Genomic DNA, 17,437 nt, shown 5'->3' with positions numbered 1-17,437 from the left:
TTGTAACTTGATGTCTAACCCCTGTGACTAGCAAGCACAGTTGTAGCTATGCGCTCTGAGAGCTGAAAAGCTATGGAAGGACTCTCTAATATGTGGTTGCCCTTTCTACCATTCCCTGTTACAGATGAAACAAATACTGGCCTTCCTCTGCCTTTCCCATCCTATGCAAAGAAGCTCCTGATATCTCTGTGCAAAGAGGTTCCCTTCCAAGTGAAGTGTATATCCTGCTACCAGATATTACGCTCACATATGGAATTAACAGCTCATTTCAGGTTTGTAAGAGACAACTGTCTTTATGATATGAACATCCATAGGTAATTATTATTAATAATAATGGTATTATTATCCACAGATAAATAATGGATAGATGTGTGTTTATAGGAGTGTTGGTGGATTTTGGTGTGTCCAGGACCATCTGAATGTTGACTATGAGGGGAAACTATCCCCAAAACAACACGCTCTCCATGTATTTCCTTATTCCACACGATCCACTGGAAAATGCTAATTAAACTCTATATTCTTTTTTTGTTATTTTCTGTACAGAGGGCTACAGAACTTTCTTGATCTCTATTCCACTATGTTTAAGTTGTCAGCTTTTAATTTATAAAACATACTGAATCAACAACATAAGCATACATCTCAATGGTGGTTTTGAAATTAATACTTTATTCTTTTTAAAGCGCAGAGACTTAGAGAATAGCTAAGCACTGTATATTTTTGTTGACAAGTTAATAGGCCAGCTAAAGTATACAGAGGACACTATTTCCACAGCCTAATTGCTGTAGCTACTAGGGAATATTTCAAAGTACCTCTGAAAAGTTAAAGTTTCAGGTTATGATACAAACTTTTTTTTTCCTTCTGTCCAATCTAGAACACGTTGTCGTAATTCTGGCCCCATGGCACTGTCAAAGAAGAGCATCTCCCAAGTTGCAGAAATATTTAAAACAAAAGGTCACTGTGAGAACTGTGATAAGCTGTTTGCTGATGAGGATCAGATCACTCAACATAAGCAAAGCACTCAACATAAAATTAAAGTTATTTCTACAATGGAAGAGTCTATCTTGACGTTCTGTCGTATCAATGAAAAAAATAAAAATCCATCTCATTTGCGTCATATTGTAGATCGGTCCAGACCACTACTTAAAAGGCCCTTGACTTGGACTGAATCCACTGATGAAAGTGAATCTACTCCTTCAAAACGGAAAAGTGATTTAAAAGGTAAAAATGAAGGTCATGATGCAAACCAAAGTCAAAGTAGCGCTTGCAAAGTAAAAGCCTGGTTTTGTGAATGTCTTCAAAAGTTTCTTACAGAAGAGTCGGTAGAAAAACACATTTTATCAGCAAACAGGATCTGTCACAAGTGTGCTGTGTGTGGAAAACTTGCTGAAAATTCAAGCATTATCCGCCTGCATATGAGTCGATTCCATGGGGGAGCACACTTAACTAACTTTATTTTCTGGTGCAGAGCATGCTCTGTAGATCTCCTTAGAGAAGAGGATATTATGGGACATGTAACTGAATTTCATGGTGGACATAGTTACTATTATGAGCAAGAAGCTCTAGAAGATGAACCTATGCCCTCTGCTTCTGGCACAGCATGCAGTTCCTCAACTGAAAGGAAAGACTGTATTCCTAGTCCTGTGGAACGCTCCCCTGAAAGAAATCCTGTTCTGGGAAAATGGCAATGCCATATTTGTGAGGAAATGTTTGACTCTGAAGACAGTGTTAAACAGCATTGCATGTCTTTAGAAAGCCATGCATTTCACAGGTATTGCTGTGGCTTATGCAAAAATCACTTTCGGAAAGTAGGAACGCTACAGCGGCACTGCCAAGAGCATCATAATCAGGAGATGCAGATTAAGTACTTCTGTGGCCTCTGTGGCAATCTTTTCTTTGACATGGAGGAAGAATTTCTAATCCATTATAAGGAGCTTCATAGCATGGACTATGCATTTGTGCCAGAGCAAATGGAAGTAACAATAAAAAAAGAAGATGACTTCCTCCCAGTAGAAAAAGGAGATTACTTAACCTGTGGTTGCCGGACAAATTATGTCTCCAGAATAAACAGGAGGAATGATTATGTGAATTGTCAGAAGGTCATGCTGCAAAAAGGAAGCTTATGGTTTCGCTGCTGCTTCTGTTCTGCAACTGCACAGAATTTTGCTGATTTGAACAGTCATCTCAATAGTCACACATCGGTGAAGCGTAATGAAGAGATGTATGTTGTTAGATGTGCTGCATGCAACAAAAACTTCCATGATCTTCCGAGTGCCCATCAGCACTATCACATGAAACACAGCTTCTTGCAGAAACCAGATATATCGAATCTTTCAGCAGAATCGGAAAATACATTATTCAAGTTCACAGCCAGCGGGGCTTGTGTTGATAAAAAACCTGACAAACTAAAGTTTCCAGCATATCCATCTAAGGCTCAGGAAAGCCATCAATCTCTTCCTCTGCAGGGACCAATACATGGAAAGAAAGAAAAAAAAGAAAACTCAGCACATTCTGAAGAACCTAGTGAAGGTTTGTTGAATTTCTTTGTTGTTCTTTTTTACAATAGAAAAAATCTTACTGTCTTAACGCGCTCTGTTTGAATGTCAGTGCAAGTCTGTTTGATATACGTTGCTGCTCAAAGTTGCCATTTGACTTCTCAGAATTTAAGTTTCCGAAACTTGAACTCAGCACTTTATTGCTACATGCCTCAAGCATGAGGTCTTTCAAATAGGAAAGCAAGGAGAATTGAGAGCCTTGGGACTGAAACATGTCATTGTCAAATAGTGTGGGAGCGTAATTTGTGATTAAAGATTTATGATTAAAGGAAGATGATCAAGGATCCCAAACAGAGATTGAACTCCTAGAAATGCAAAAACGGTCTATAATACGCACACATTCAAGAGAAACTTACCTCCTTTGCATATATAAATATTATGAGATTGATAGGATTGCCCACACAAGAAAGTACTGTTACAACACTGTCTTCTGAGTTGCCTTTACCTTGCAAAAAATAATTTCAGCTGAGTATTTCTATTCTCAGTGTTTTTGCTTTTTTCCTTTTTAAGAATGACTTCAGCGTGATATCTTATATGTTCGAGAGGAAGTATCTTATGTGTTCAAAAATTGAGAGTTTTTTAATTATTGTGTCTTAAATAGCTTTTAAGCAAAAGATTGACACTTACACTTTTTGCTCTAGAACTAATGTATTTCTAAATGTTTTACACGCCTTTGTATGTATAAGATGTTAAATGTCGCAGGCACTTGCCATGATAGAGTGTACACAGTTGAACGATAAATATACTGTCAAAGGCCCCAGTGCAGGCTGTCTGCCTACCACATCTATCTCTGCACCATCATATCACTAGATCTTGTTGTGCCTTCTATCTGATTTGTGCATTACTAAATGCTGCTTCACTTGGTTTAAAGACCATGCTGAAACAGTGCAGTCATTAAATAGGATAATCTTTTATAACTTTCATCTTAGATAGCAGTTAAATATATGGATTTTTTTAAAAGCATATCTGAGTTTATGTGTATAGGCTGACTAGAAAGTCAGATAAACTTAAAATGCATCCTTTTTATCCCATTGAAGACAGTGAACTTCCTGATTTTGACTACCTGAGCACCATGACTCACATTGTGTTGGTGGATCTGGACAACTGGGGAAGCTTATTCACGCAGCTGCCAGCTAACCTGAACCAAGGGACATTTATCTGGGGCTTCCAAGGTAAAAAAATGGTTGAAGGAAATAGGAGGAAGAGATTAACACAAGTCCACACAAATACTTGAGCAGAAATTCTTTGCATCTGAGAGAATGTTGAACAGGAACAAGTGGCCAGTAGGGCCTCTTAAGTCACAAAGACATAGGCACTATGTAACAGAAGCGATTTTGAACTTCTCAAATTCAGTCTTAAACTCTTCTGTGCTTCTTATTTCTTAGAATATTGTTCCAATTTTGCTTAAACAGTTTAGAAGTCTTTGTGGCTTCTCTGCTGAACTTAGGCTATATTGTGTTTTTTATAGTTGTTAGGAAACCCATAATATTTGGAGATTATTTTCTTTATAGATATTTTCCAACTCCCAAATCCCCATCATATATGTATGTATGTATTTTAGTCCCAAAAGACATGATTTTAAATTCTTGTACTTAAATTAGTTCCATTTCTGACTTGCCCTTGAGGATGCCCTGGTCATGCTGTATTCCTGAATAAGTTTATCGCAATTTGGAAGATACCAGTAGTATTACAAGGTGACTGATGGAATTCACCCTGCTAAAGTTTTCTAAGAAAACTTCTCAAGAAGCTGGCTAGTAGCATCTCATTAACTTGATACTTTCTATTACCTGACTGTTCTTAAGCCAGTCACTTGTGTGCCTCATACTCTTGCTACTGTGTCTGCCTTTTTTTTTTTTTTTCCTCCTCTGTAGTACATTGACTACGTCAGTAAAGTCCAGATAAAGAACAGCTTTCAAAGATCTATTGTCTGGAACTTGCATCATCTTACCAAACAGACTTGCAAGAATTGTCTGGCATGTTTTATCTTTAGTAAACCCCGTTGTGTTACATGCTCTTTTTACTTAATATACTTGATTACCTCTTCCCTCAAAACATGTACTGAAAGTTTGCAAGCTGCTGAGGTCAGACAGAAAGGCTTGTTGATGCCTGAACCACTTTTTTTCTCTTCTTAAAGCAGCCATTCCCTTTAGCTGATGAAGGCAGCACAGGAGTTGTATGTGCATTTATTAATGTGAGTTCTTTAAACAGCCAGTCAGCCACGCTGCAGGACCTGTGGTCTAATATGTGGTTGTTCAGGCATTCTGGAATGGGATCCTCTGATCTCCTGAATTAAAACTTGTCTCTGCACTCCTTGACCTTTAACAGTATTGTGATTTGGGTTTGTTTTTGTTTTTGATTTTGTTTGCTTGTTTGTGTTTTTTTTTTTTTTTTTTTTTGTAAAGATCCATTTGCTGAAGGTTGTTTTGTTTGTTTTTCTCTACCATTATTTTTCAGGCCAGCTAATCCTGGAACAATCATTCTTCCTTTTTCTTGGGATAAAAATGCAAAAATTATTAGGAATCAGACTTGAAGAAATGTCATGCCTTTTTTACATCTAAAGTCCAAAGCTTCTCTAAGTTTTATAAAAAAAATTCTTTACCAAAGAATTATTTTTCATAGTTATGTCAAACTTCACCCACTTGAATTCACACATTTGCTTTCAATCATACTTTTTACCCTTCTGTTTAATTTAGCCAAAACCAGTTTATCATTACTTGACCCAAGGTTGTTTCCTCTGACAAGCTCTTCTGTTCTTTCTACAGGCTTAATATGCCGTTTTGATGGGATAAGGAAATACTGATTGAACCCAGGAATATCTAAACTGCATAGTCAGAAGTCCAAGAAAGAGCAATAATCTGAAATGCAATCTCAGAAACATATGTCAGGAATCTCTAATAGTGTTAATCTTACCCAGAGGTATTATCCATACTAGTTAAGACAGTGTGCCCAGAAGAATTCTGAACACTCGGCCTTCTGGCACAGAACAGTCCACATCAATGCTACTGAACTTTCTTTCTTACCTTCCAAACATGGTTGCTGCATGCAAACTGCCCAGTGGGAATGGACCCTGGAGCACTTGAACTGAAAAACCATGCCAAGATGTAGTGGTGGCTAGAATGGGTCGTATTTGTATCAGATAACATTTTAGCAGTTTATTACTGTCAAACATCTTTTTCTAGAGTCTGGAAACACCAAGGCTCCCACATGCATCTGAATTTATGATTGTTGGTGCCTTCTCATAATGATGGCTTTTGTGATGCATCCTGTCCTTGTTTGCTTAGGCTGTTTAAAAAAAAAGAGAGAGAGAGAGAGCATGATATCCCCATCTTTTTCATTTTTCTGTATTTCCAAAACAGCTGCTTTTTTCAATGATTCCTGTTGTTATTTCTGTTTTTCCTATTGTTAATACAGCTCTAGTTTTGCTTAGAGTTCCTCCATTGTGTTGCCCAGGCTCCATATTGTTTCTGTTTTCAGTCATTCAGTTGTTCTTCACCCATTTATGGTCTAGCTCCACCAGAGTAAATATAGCCTTGTCATTGTTTTGAAGCATTTATGGAACCAAAATCCAGGCTTGGCAATTGCAAATCTTTCTCAAATATTAGTAACTGGGGCTGTCAAAATAGATTAGAACAACTTGGAAAGGCTATTGTTCTCATGAGCAGATGCCCCTAAATCTTCTCTGTACAGTGTGTTACTAAATCCTTGAACTTTTGGATCATTTTAGATTTCTTTTAGTCATTAGAACAGAAAGAAAAAACAGAAGAATTCTGTTGAAGATTGCTCATGCTTCTGCTTCTTTGTCAGGCTCAAGGGGGAAAAAAATGCATGCAGTCTTCCATGGCCTGTTTATATAAAAATCTTATTTTTGCATGTCCTCACATGAAGTATAACCACTGGCATCCTCCACTTTCTATTTCTGCTTTTATTTTTTCTGGCAGACAGAGCACCGTTCTTCCCCAGCCCCTTGCCCTGCCACAGATCCACTGCTACTTAACAATTGGGAATATCATAGAATCATAGACTCAGTAAGGTTGGAAGGGACCTCTGGAGATCATCTAGTCCAACCTCCCTGCTCAGCAGGGTCACCTAGAGCATGTTAGACAGGGTTGCATCCAGGCAGACCTTGAATATCTCCAGAGAAGGAGACTCCACAGCCTCTCTGGGCAACCTGTGCCAGTGCTCCGTCACTCTCACAGTTCTTTTCGCTCTCTTCCTACAATGCTCCCTTCAATTCTACAGACTGTTCCTTTTCCTTTTCTTCCTTACTGTTTTGGTAATTCTGCAGCTTCCTCTGTTTTTTCCTCTTCTCTTCTTGAGACTTGCCGCCCTTTTCCCTTCCCTTACTACCTGTTTCAGCCTGTTTTTCTTTTTATCCAGTACCAAGCCTATTACTCAGCTCTTCTCTATTATTCAACTGTTTCTCTGCCAGTGACTACATGTTTTTATGGGTTATACTCTTCATGTGTTTTAGGATATTGTTGTCAAGAAAGTCTGTGCACTTTTTTTTGGTTGTAGCCTCATCTTGCTTATCCTTCATTGCATCCAGGTCTTCATTGGGACTCTAGCTTTTGTCTTCAGCTGCTGCTCAAATTCTTAGATTTTTCTCTTTTAAAGAGTTCTGACTTGTGACATGTCAGACATTTCTGTTGGAAATTCTCTGGCATATCAGCATGGAATTTCCTGTGTTCTACTTTCTCAGGGCTCATCTTCTTCTGCACATTAACCATTATTTTTTTTTTCTTTGTGCTCAGATGGGTTGTGCTTAAAGCGGAAAGGATACGTACTTGTGTAAAAACACATGGGATTCCTAGAAAACAACTCTTTCAGGATTAGAAGAAAAATTCTTACAAAATTGAACAAAAGGCTTTCCATATGAACAGGCTAGACTTAACTCATGTAGCTAGTTTTTCCTATTTTGTTTTTTAGTCTGATACCAAGGGCTTTGGGGTTTTGTGTATATGTTTCTTTTATTTTTCGCAGTGGTCAAAATAAATTTGTCTTTATAGCCGGACTTACCTCTGCTTTTGACTTCCTAGATTCTTAGTGCATGGTGACATTGCTATGTATTTCTTTTCTTTAACTGTGCAGGAGGATATAGCAACTGGAAACCTCCAGTGCAGTGCAAAATTTATAATTATCTTAAGAAGATTGGATGTTTCTTCCTTCATCCACGTTGTGGTATCAGAAGAGAAGCAGCAGACTTTGCACTCTGTGTTCATGTAAGTTAGTGCACACTTTCTTTATTGTTGTGTTTCAGTTCCTAGAAAAGGTGATCTCAGCTATTGATGTTGAGCACTAATTACAAGTGAGATTCTAGGTTCTCTACATGTGACTTCCACTGAAAAGAATGACAAAACTGTCACTGAAGAAGCGTTTCTCCCACTAAGAGTGGCTTTGAAGCCCTCCCTTCATGCCTTTGGATAAAACTGAATATCCTGAAGTCCTTTCCAACCTCAAAGATTCTGTGATCATGTATTTCTCTGTGTCCACATGATTGAATTATGGATTGCTTGAAGAATATGCAACATAGATTAAAATGCTAAATATATTAACTGTAGGTATCATCTTTACTTTTTCCTGTGCTTTACTTTTCTTTTTTTCTTTAATACAAACATTAGACTGAGTCAGACATCTGTCTGTCTTTGCAGGAGGGTTAGGCAACAAGGAATGAAAAAAACCCATAATTCTTATAGGTTCTGTTTAAGAGAGAAATGTAACTTTTACCTCTCCCCTCAAGTGGCCCAAGTCTAGAGCAGTCTTTAAGATGTCGTAACAAGTGCCTGTTCAGAGACCCTGTTGGACTGATACAGAGCAATGCCCCTGATCAGTAGACCCAGGGACTGGGCTGCACTGAGAAGCAGAGATGAAATGATAGAAATCTGGAGTGTCATGGGGACTTTAGCTTAGCGTTCGATCAGTTATGTAAAACTACTTCAGGATCTAATTTTATGACATACATGTTTTGCAGTGGTATTTATATGTTACCATACACATTCTTTATGTCTCTTAAATGCTCTGCACAAATGACTTTTTTGCAGAGGCATTTCTGAAATGCTGCTTTTCAGAAATTTATTCATACTCCATCAGTACCATTCTTATAGCCATTCCTTGTATCCATTGTCGTATGCATTGAGAAAATGCAGTGTCAAACTGCCCAAATAGTACCTTTCACAGTGGTATAATACGCATCTAATCAGAAAAGTGGAAGTAAATTACTGTAGATGAAGGCTTTCCTTTGAAGAGCCACCTTGAAAGAAAGAAAAAGAAGAAAACTTAGCTAAACCTCATGAAACAAAAACACTGTCTTAACTGAACATCTCTCGTTTTCCTCCATACAGGCTGGTCGTCTGGATGAGCACCTGCCTAAGCAAATTCCTTTCACTGTGCTTTCTGGAGACAAAAGCTTTCTAGAACTGGAAGCTCAATTTAAAATGACTCAGCGGTCAGCTCGCATCCTAAATCCTCATCATATTGAAGGAGACATGATGTGTGCCTTGCTAAACAGCATTTCAGATACCACAAAAGGTAGTAACTACACAAAACAGTAACTAAACGTTAAGCACAGTCTTTCTAATAAACCAATAGTCTTTCCAATAAAAACAGAACACTCATGCTGACAAAACAGTCTAATGCTTATCCTTGTTGCTTCTTTAAAATACTAATTTTTCAATTTTATATATATGAATCAGAAAATCAGTTTGCTTGTGGCATATTTTGAAACAAGACTTAATTAAGCATTGCTGTTCAACATAGCAAACTCTGTCCTCACTGTATCCTTTGTTACAGAGAAGACAGATTGTGTTTTTCAGTCTGTAAATTCCTTCCTGGTCAAAGAAAGGCTCTTCAGAGCACTCTAGTGTGCATGTTGATTTGTCCTGAAATCTACTTCGCTTGATTTGTTCAGGGTCTGAAACAAACATGAGAATGTGGTTCCTGAGAGAGACTCTGCTAGAGCCAGCACTGTTTCAAAAAATAAAGTGTCTTGTCTATTTTAACTCTAATTGTCCTCTTGGCCACTTCCAGTCATTTGATATTTGGTTTTCCTGGCCAATGGCTCACATGTCTGTTTGGAGGAAAAATATAAATGAAAGCCTTCAGACTCTCTAGAATGCCATATTCTAAAATTACCACACTTTTCTAATACATAGTAATCAAAGAGATTTGATACAGAATAATTAGAGATTTAAACCAGCTCATTTTCAAGAAAGGAGCCTAAATACTTTCTCAATATTTTAAAATACCTTTAAATACATTTTTTTGAGAAAAACTGATATTTCTCCACAGACATACTGTTGCTACTCCTTGCTTCTGTCATGGCTTTGGGAGGTTTGTAAATTAAGTACATATGTTACAGAAAGTCATTTCTGAATTAGCCCTAAACTGTGTTCAGGAAAAAGACTCTACTAGTCTTGATGCAGGTTTGAGAATGACAGCGTGCTGCTGCTGTTCTACTAGAACAATTATAGTGGAGTGCTAGCATTGATGGGTGAATTGCCATCAGTTGATTAAAAGAAAGACAGGATGAAGAAATGGCTTCCTGAAAAAGTGATCTGTGGTGAGCAGGAATTGATTTCATATTTTTGATACAGACAGGGTCCTTAGTGTTTTATGCTGCCTCAGTTGTTTCCTGGTCTTGATTTGTCCACTGGATTAAGGAGATGTGTCTCTTGGCCAGAAGTAGACACACCAGTAAAATTTCTTAATGCAGATAAAGTTAATGCACAGAACAGTGTTTTTTACTAGCATAGCTCATTTTGCTGCAAGGGGGATGACGTTTCTCCACAGTTATTCATAAAGCTACTTTTTTATCCTTACTTTCACATTGCAAATTTTCTCCTAATAAGGTATACTAAAATTCCTAATTTGATAGCACTCTTTTAACGTAATTATAGCTAAAACTACATTGAAGTGGAAGGTTGCTTTTGTTTTGGGACCTTTGCATAGTTTTATGAAAAATTGGTAGGACTGGCATAGAACTGTAACTTTCAAGCAGTACAGCTTAGTCAATTTACGTTAACGAAAATACTTCTGTTCTTGTTTAGTTTGTTGTTATGGGATGTGACTTAAAAAGAGAGGGCAAGAACACTTTAAGTGACTATTCTACTTTAGAGTACTGTAGCTCCCTGTTAAGTACTTTTGCTAATATAGCTTTATTCACCTGGGTATCCTGGCTAACAGAAGATGAGTTTGATCTTACCCTTTTTTGTGTATAAGTTATATTAGTATATTTATATTGGTCTTGCATTCAACAGTTTCCTAATGTAACTCTTTCTTTCAGTATCTTTTACTATGTTAATACTTAATTTGCTATTACAGTGGTGGGCAGAACTAGGAAGCAACTTGATGGCTCTTTGATCATTGTGCTTCCACCTAAATTATGCATGTGTGTTTGATCAAGAAAATATTTACTCTGAGCAGAAAAATGCCAGAATCATGCATGTGTCCTTTGGCACTCAGAGTTTGCAGGCAAGTGCATAAAGAGTAGAGTGGTGTTGAACCTTTCTTAGCTTCCTCTCCTGTCTGTGTCAGTAGGATGGAACCCTGGTAGTAAGAATTACCATTGCCTTCTCTTCCTGCAATAAAATAAGACTTTAAAAATTTCAGTTTTGGTACCAGGCTTGTGTTCTCTGTGTAGTGGGATGATGCTATTACAAAGGGTTCATAAAGTTTTTTGTTTTGTTTTGTTTTTTTATTGTTGTTGTTGTTTTGGAAAGGTGTAGTCACCCCAGAATACACACTCAATTTGCTTTGAGGCGTTAAAACAGTAGGCAAGACATTTATTCTTACTTGCTTTCTTCTGGTGCCGAACCTGAGTTCTTAAGTACAAAAGCTTTTTTTTTTTTTTTTTATCTTTTATGCTGTAGGCAGGGCACACAGTGGGAGATGCAAGTTAATAAAGCAGTCTGAGAAGACGAAACAGAAGAGTTTTCAATGTCTCCCTTTGTTTCTTTTGCAAAGAAAGGAGGTTTGTAGCATACAGAAAAGCAATTCTCTTGTCTATATCTTGACACTTGATGTCTAGTAGTTCCACTACCACTGCAGTTCACACTTTGAATGAACACTGATGTGGTAGTGCTGAAGGCAAACCTCATGGTGGGCTAGGGGTCTTCATACCCACGCTGACACCAGTATGAATGCCAGAACTGCTGGGTTGACAAAAGTGATTTTTTTTTTTTTTAATGAGTTGAGGGCTTTAACTTATGTTTTTTCACAAGGTTGGAGTTGCATGAGATCTTTAATTAGCCAAGCTCTTAGATAGAACAGATTTGTTAATACATATATACACACACATGTGTGTGTATATATATATACATCTGTATGTGTGTGTATGTATATATAAAATACATATATAAAGTGACTAAATTTTTCAGAATATTTCCTCCCCTTTCTTTAAGGGATTAGGCTGCTTCATGAGACTGTAAAAGTCAGTCAGTTGCATGGTGATGTTATATGCTGTCTGCTAGCTAGCCAGTGCACCTCTTGCACTGACCCATAAGGATCACTTTTATCCTGCTTGAAGAGGCAGGCTAAGAACTCCGTTCAATCTATTACTATTGTCTACAGTGTTTAGGTACCACTGAGTTTATCTTCTATGACAGATAATATTCTGAAGAGCAGTATTCCAGTTCATTTTGACAAATGCAGCTAAGTTTTCTAGCTACCACTATCCTCAAGAGCTTTTGGTTCACATACAGACAACAGAAGAATTTGAGAAGAATTAAGAATTAATTTACAGAAGAAAATGAGAAGAATTTCTATGTTCTTAGCAGCCAAGGTTTTTGCATGTGTTGTGGTCCAGTAAGGATACTACAGCTGACTCCAATCTCTGCTTTTCCAACTCTTCATCTGACAACAGGCATCAGACTGTAATGGACTAAAGATAGCCTGCAGCTCTTGCTGTCCGAACGGATTGAGCATGAAGGGCATGAGCATCTGTAATGCGATGCACACTGGCTGCATGCTGAAAGGACTATAATTACACTAATAAATGTCTATTCCTTTCCTTACACAGTTATTACAATAGTTGTAACATGTTGCTATAGGGAGTGATAAGAAAGTCACCATCGAGTTGTAACCTTGTGTTTAGCTATAACAAAAAGTTATTATTAGCTTTGATATGTCAGTGACATCTCCTGTGGGTGTATTTGAATACATATATATATGCCTTGGGAAGAAAGCAGTGTATTAAGGTGTAAAATAATGAGTCTGCAGAAGAATTTTAGCCAAGTGGATGAGCTGGGAAGACCTCACCAGCCAGATCATGCAGAAACACCTACAAGGTTTAACTTAGCCTGGACGGGAATTTTTAAAAAGTGTCTGAGATGAAGGTTTTGCGAGAATCTGAGTGACCATCATCGTACTGACCACAATTATCACAAAATGTAATGGAAGGAGGAGGAGAGATTGAGTGCTGTACTTCTAGTCATGCTACACTTGAATGAACAGGTGAATAAACATCCCCAGGGAGATGCACAGAATGAGGCTTTACTTTGGGTGGAAGAAGAGAGGTCTTATGTATTTGTGAGCCCTCAGCAGCGGATGGCTGTTCTTGCATTTACAAGTGAAGTTATGTAATGAAGAAACAGATAACAGCTATAAGTAATTCAACAAAAATTTGGAGGATCCTCTAAGCACATATTGAAAAAGGAATAAAGGAAAGGATTATTTAAGCCAGAGAGGAGCATTTTAAAGGTAACATAATGATGTATAGTGAATGTGATTGAGAAATCAAGGAAGATAAGGATAGAATACTGATCCCAAGTTTTAGGCTAATTGGTCACCAGGATCCTGAATGAAGTAACTTTCATGGTATCTTTAAAGTAGAATAGCTCTGAAAAACCTGAGACATCACTTGTTAAGGAAGTGGGGCAGTAACTGGAGAGACAATGAGCTAAGTGCAATACTAATATACTGAGATGGGAAACGAACAGATGAGGCTGGGAGCTACTGAAAAGAACAGTGTGATCGGAGAGAGCATGAGGGTAGGTAGGGTACGAGACTGCAGGATGTGAGGAACAGTCAGGAGGTGCCTTAGGAAATTTTTCAGCAAGGGAGAAGGACTAAAGCCAGGGAAGGGAAACTGAGCCTTTGGAGGGACAGCGGAAACATTAGACATGGCAACTATTAATGGGATGATGGTAACTAGGGAGGTTACAGGAGCAGAGGGACAGATGTAAGCAGGGAATTAGGATGGGTTAATGTGGGTTGCTAATCTAAATTAAAGCTATGGCACTTTGATGTTAGGACAGCAGGTGGCGCTTGTGTTCTGTGCAAATTTACTAGTCCTTTCCCTAAAATAGGTTTCTGAGATTCTTGAAATGTCACTGTAATGCATCTCGCAGGGAAAAATAACGTTTGCTCTCATCTGTAAGGTTAAATCTTGCTGATCTTTGAGCTCTATACTTATCCAGAATTTGCCTCACCTGTTCTATTTACCTTCTTCAGTTGTTTTGTCTTTTTTCCTCCAGCAGAAATCTGGCACTATATGAGGACTATAATGAGCAATAGTGCCTCTTTGAGATAAGAGGTGCAGTCAGAGCTGCTTAGCTCTTGTGTATTTAACGAAGTATACTAGAGAAAAGGCCAAATACTGAGATTTTCTGGCTGAGAAACTGGGCAATTTCTCCTTTGCTGCCTGATCCCACTGGAGTTGGGAGCTGCAGAGTTTGCTAAGTATTTAAAACAAGAGAAACAGGACATGCTTGATTTCTCCAGGTTAAAATTCTCATTTACTCTCCATCTTCAGAAGATACCAGCAGTAGTAGGAGTATATTTGCATGAGGTGTATTCTTATTAGAGTGCAAGATCTTGAAAACAGAGTTTAGTCACTGGATATAGGCACAAAAAAAGCAATATTAAATGAAGTGCAATGACCTGTCCAATGAGGAATATCAGACTGGTCTCTTGTGATTTTAAAATCCATCTGTTTGCTCAGTCGACCCTGCCTTCTCTTTGATTGGCAAGTGAGTTCAATGCTATAGTTCTTAATATCTAGCCCCTAAAGTAAGTATGTTTTTTTTCCTCCCTTATTTGTTGAAAAGTTTCTGCTTAGGTTGTTTGCTGACAGACTTGTACCTGATTGTTACAATCTTCTGCTTGCCATAAGACTGTATCAGAACATCTTAAAATTCTCTGACATGTAGTCTTTATCACTTTTGTGCCTGCCTCACCAGACATCTGGCACGACACTTTTAATCTTTGTTCCGTGTATGTGATTTCAAAGAATCCACCATGTGCCTTCTTGGGAAGTTGAATACACATTAGTACAGTTAGGTGGATAGGAGAAGTCTTGCAAATAATAACCAAACTTTAGCTCATTGGAGACAAGGTATATAGCTCAAGAGATTTTTAACATGCTTTATAACTACGTTTGAGCTGAACTTTTTCCCCTCAAACTAAGCAGAAGATCATCTTGTATATTAATTGTTTTCAAATTTCCTAATTTCTTTGAGCTCTTCTAGTTGAATTTATCTTAACCAGTGTCAACTTGCAGATACTGCACAAACTGTATCTCAGTTGTATCTTGTCCATATGATATGACTGGACAGCCACCACCAGCTGAATCTAAGCTGTGCTTTTATTGCCAGAGGCTTGCAAACTATATGCACCAACAAAATAGGCTTGCTTAAACCTTGTACAAGCAAACCTGTTCTCCTTGATTTAATTATAAAGTAGTGTTCAGTTATTGAGTATCAATTGTGATAAATTGCAAGGTAGGCAATTTATTTTAAAAATATTTAAATATTTTGCATGCCCATTTCCACATCTCTCTTGTACAAAGTGGATGTGTTCCCCTTGTTATGATAGTGACATAATTCAATAGAGGTGACTAGCAAAAGACTTCAGTAAGAGAATACCTGAATTAATATATAAGGTGAATCTTGTATATTCGTAAATATCTAAAATAATACTGCTATCTACGTATTCAGTGCAAGCATGCATAATTGTCCTAATTGCCAGCAGAATTCACTTTAGCTTCTGAGCTGCTGTATGGCTCTGAAAAATGAGTCTCATGCTACCTTATTGCCTGGCTCAGGAAAGGCAGGAGTTAGAGCAGTCAGTGTCATGCTCTTAACAGCATGTCAGTGGACTGTCGTTATAGTTTCTTCTGTGGCAAATACTAACTGCCTCTAGGGGAAGCTCCAGGAAAGTTGACTTCTTTAGGTAATATCTGAAAGGAACTGCTGGATTTCTGACTACTCTCATCCTCTGCTGTTTAACCATCTGTGCAAGTTGCCAATCTGAGTGGAAGTTACCATTCTGATTGCTTTTCCCATTTGCCAGCATTCTCTATCACAATGCCTAAAAGTCCCCCCGATAAAGTTCTCTTAAAGCATTTTTATTTAAAACTGTAGCAAACCAGAGACACTCTTGTCCAATGCCTTAATTACTTATTGCTCTCTAGATACCAGTTCTTCCATTACACTAATTCCAAGATAGGAACTAGGGAGTGATTGCATCAACTATTACATCTCTGACAGGTACAAAATTTTTGAACAGTGTGAGATGCCTTCCAGATTGGAAGATTAGGAAGGTATAAAGGGGAAGCCACTTGTGCAAAGCTTTTCTTTCCACTTATCTCTTTCATAAATTATTTTAATGAAATTTGTTTGGGTTTGTGTAAGTTTATCTTTTTTGTTGCTTTATTTGCTTTGAAATAAGATGTACAGGAAGGTGGTAGCTCTGCCCAGAGATAGTGGGCAGCTCCAAAAAGGATTCACAGTGAGTGTCAAGTAGCTAGAAAAAGACCATTTTAACTGTAATATATATCCAACTATTGCTGTTGTCTTTGTGGACTCCTGATCTCTATTTGATACCAGCTGTTAGAGTTTGTATTCCTGGAATTAGGAAGGAGTGAGTAATGTTCCTATTCAAACAAGGTATGTGAATTAGAAGCTTGAAGACAAAATTTAGAAAGTGTACCTGTTACTTTGAATACCTAACTAGGGTCATTTAAAATGCCTTAAGTAATACAGTCCATAATTTAGATGTTCATATCCAGATGTTTTGCCTCTAAACATAAGCAGAACTACATTGGTATACTAACAAATGTAACAACTTTAAGGGAAATGCTTCTCTTGTTGGCATGACCCTAGGAGAGCTAGTTCATTTTAAATATTTTAAGTCCTTATTACAGAGACTGTCTGCCAAAATACCAATTAACCTCTAGCAGGAGAATAAATATAAGATGTGACTAATGGACTTGTGTGTGTGTGTGTTACCTGTAGTTTACTGAGACTCCATTTAAAACAAATTAAAACATAAAGCAATACCTGTTAGACACTTCAGAATGCAGTTATCATTCTGGAGGTGTCAGCCTCATGAAGATCATTGTTTAGAATGGGAAAGGTGGCAGTTTCAGCTGGGCTTGATTATGATGAATTAGCAGACTGAACTAAGTGCATCCACTTTTTTTTTTCCATAAGAGTTGACTGCAGTTGCTCAGTTTAGCAAATTAGGTCTGTTGTTCAAAATGGTTGGGTATTTACGCAGCAAAACCTAGCTAATAGCATGTGTAGGCAGAATTCACATTATAGCAGTTTACCCCGTAATGAAATCCTTGGCAATTTGTAGAAAGTGAATAATCCCATTTTTGTTTTCAATAACTGAATATTATAAAGCAATTAAAAACAGTAACTCTAGCTTTTGCACCTATTATTTGTTGCTACTGCTTAAAAATAATTGAAAGTCTGCTGCTAGATTTTGGAGAGAAAGAGTTGAAAAAACTTTCTCTTGAGTTACTGTCTTAAACCATTATAATGTATTTTATCTTGAATTTCAGGTCATAAGTGCAATACTTAAAAAAACAACCTACAATCTTATTATAGGAAGAGAATTGTAAGAGGTGACTGTCACTGGTTTCCTTAGAGTCACTGAATAATGTA

General features: G+C 37.6%; 1 protein-coding gene across 3 annotated transcripts in view; it reads left to right on the top strand.

Annotated features, from left to right (window-relative positions):
* ZNF451 (zinc finger protein 451) overlaps positions 1-17,437 on the top strand; it is a 43,681-nt gene that overhangs the window by 22,837 nt on the left and 3,407 nt on the right. For all 3 annotated transcript variants that reach the window (XM_062572884.1, XM_062572882.1, XM_062572883.1), the window contains 5 exons: positions 125-272; positions 872-2,526; positions 3,590-3,724; positions 7,641-7,771; positions 8,891-9,077. In XM_062572884.1, the coding sequence (XP_062428868.1) occupies positions 125-272; positions 872-2,526; positions 3,590-3,724; positions 7,641-7,771; positions 8,891-9,077 (2,256 nt within the window). The remainder of the gene's footprint in view (positions 1-124; positions 273-871; positions 2,527-3,589; positions 3,725-7,640; positions 7,772-8,890; positions 9,078-17,437) is intronic.

Source organism: Rhea pennata, chromosome 3 (assembly GCF_028389875.1).
Source record: "Rhea pennata isolate bPtePen1 chromosome 3, bPtePen1.pri, whole genome shotgun sequence".
NCBI classification, from domain to species: domain Eukaryota; kingdom Metazoa; phylum Chordata; class Aves; order Rheiformes; family Rheidae; genus Rhea; species Rhea pennata.
This window is presented reverse-complemented; position numbering and strand designations above follow the sequence as displayed.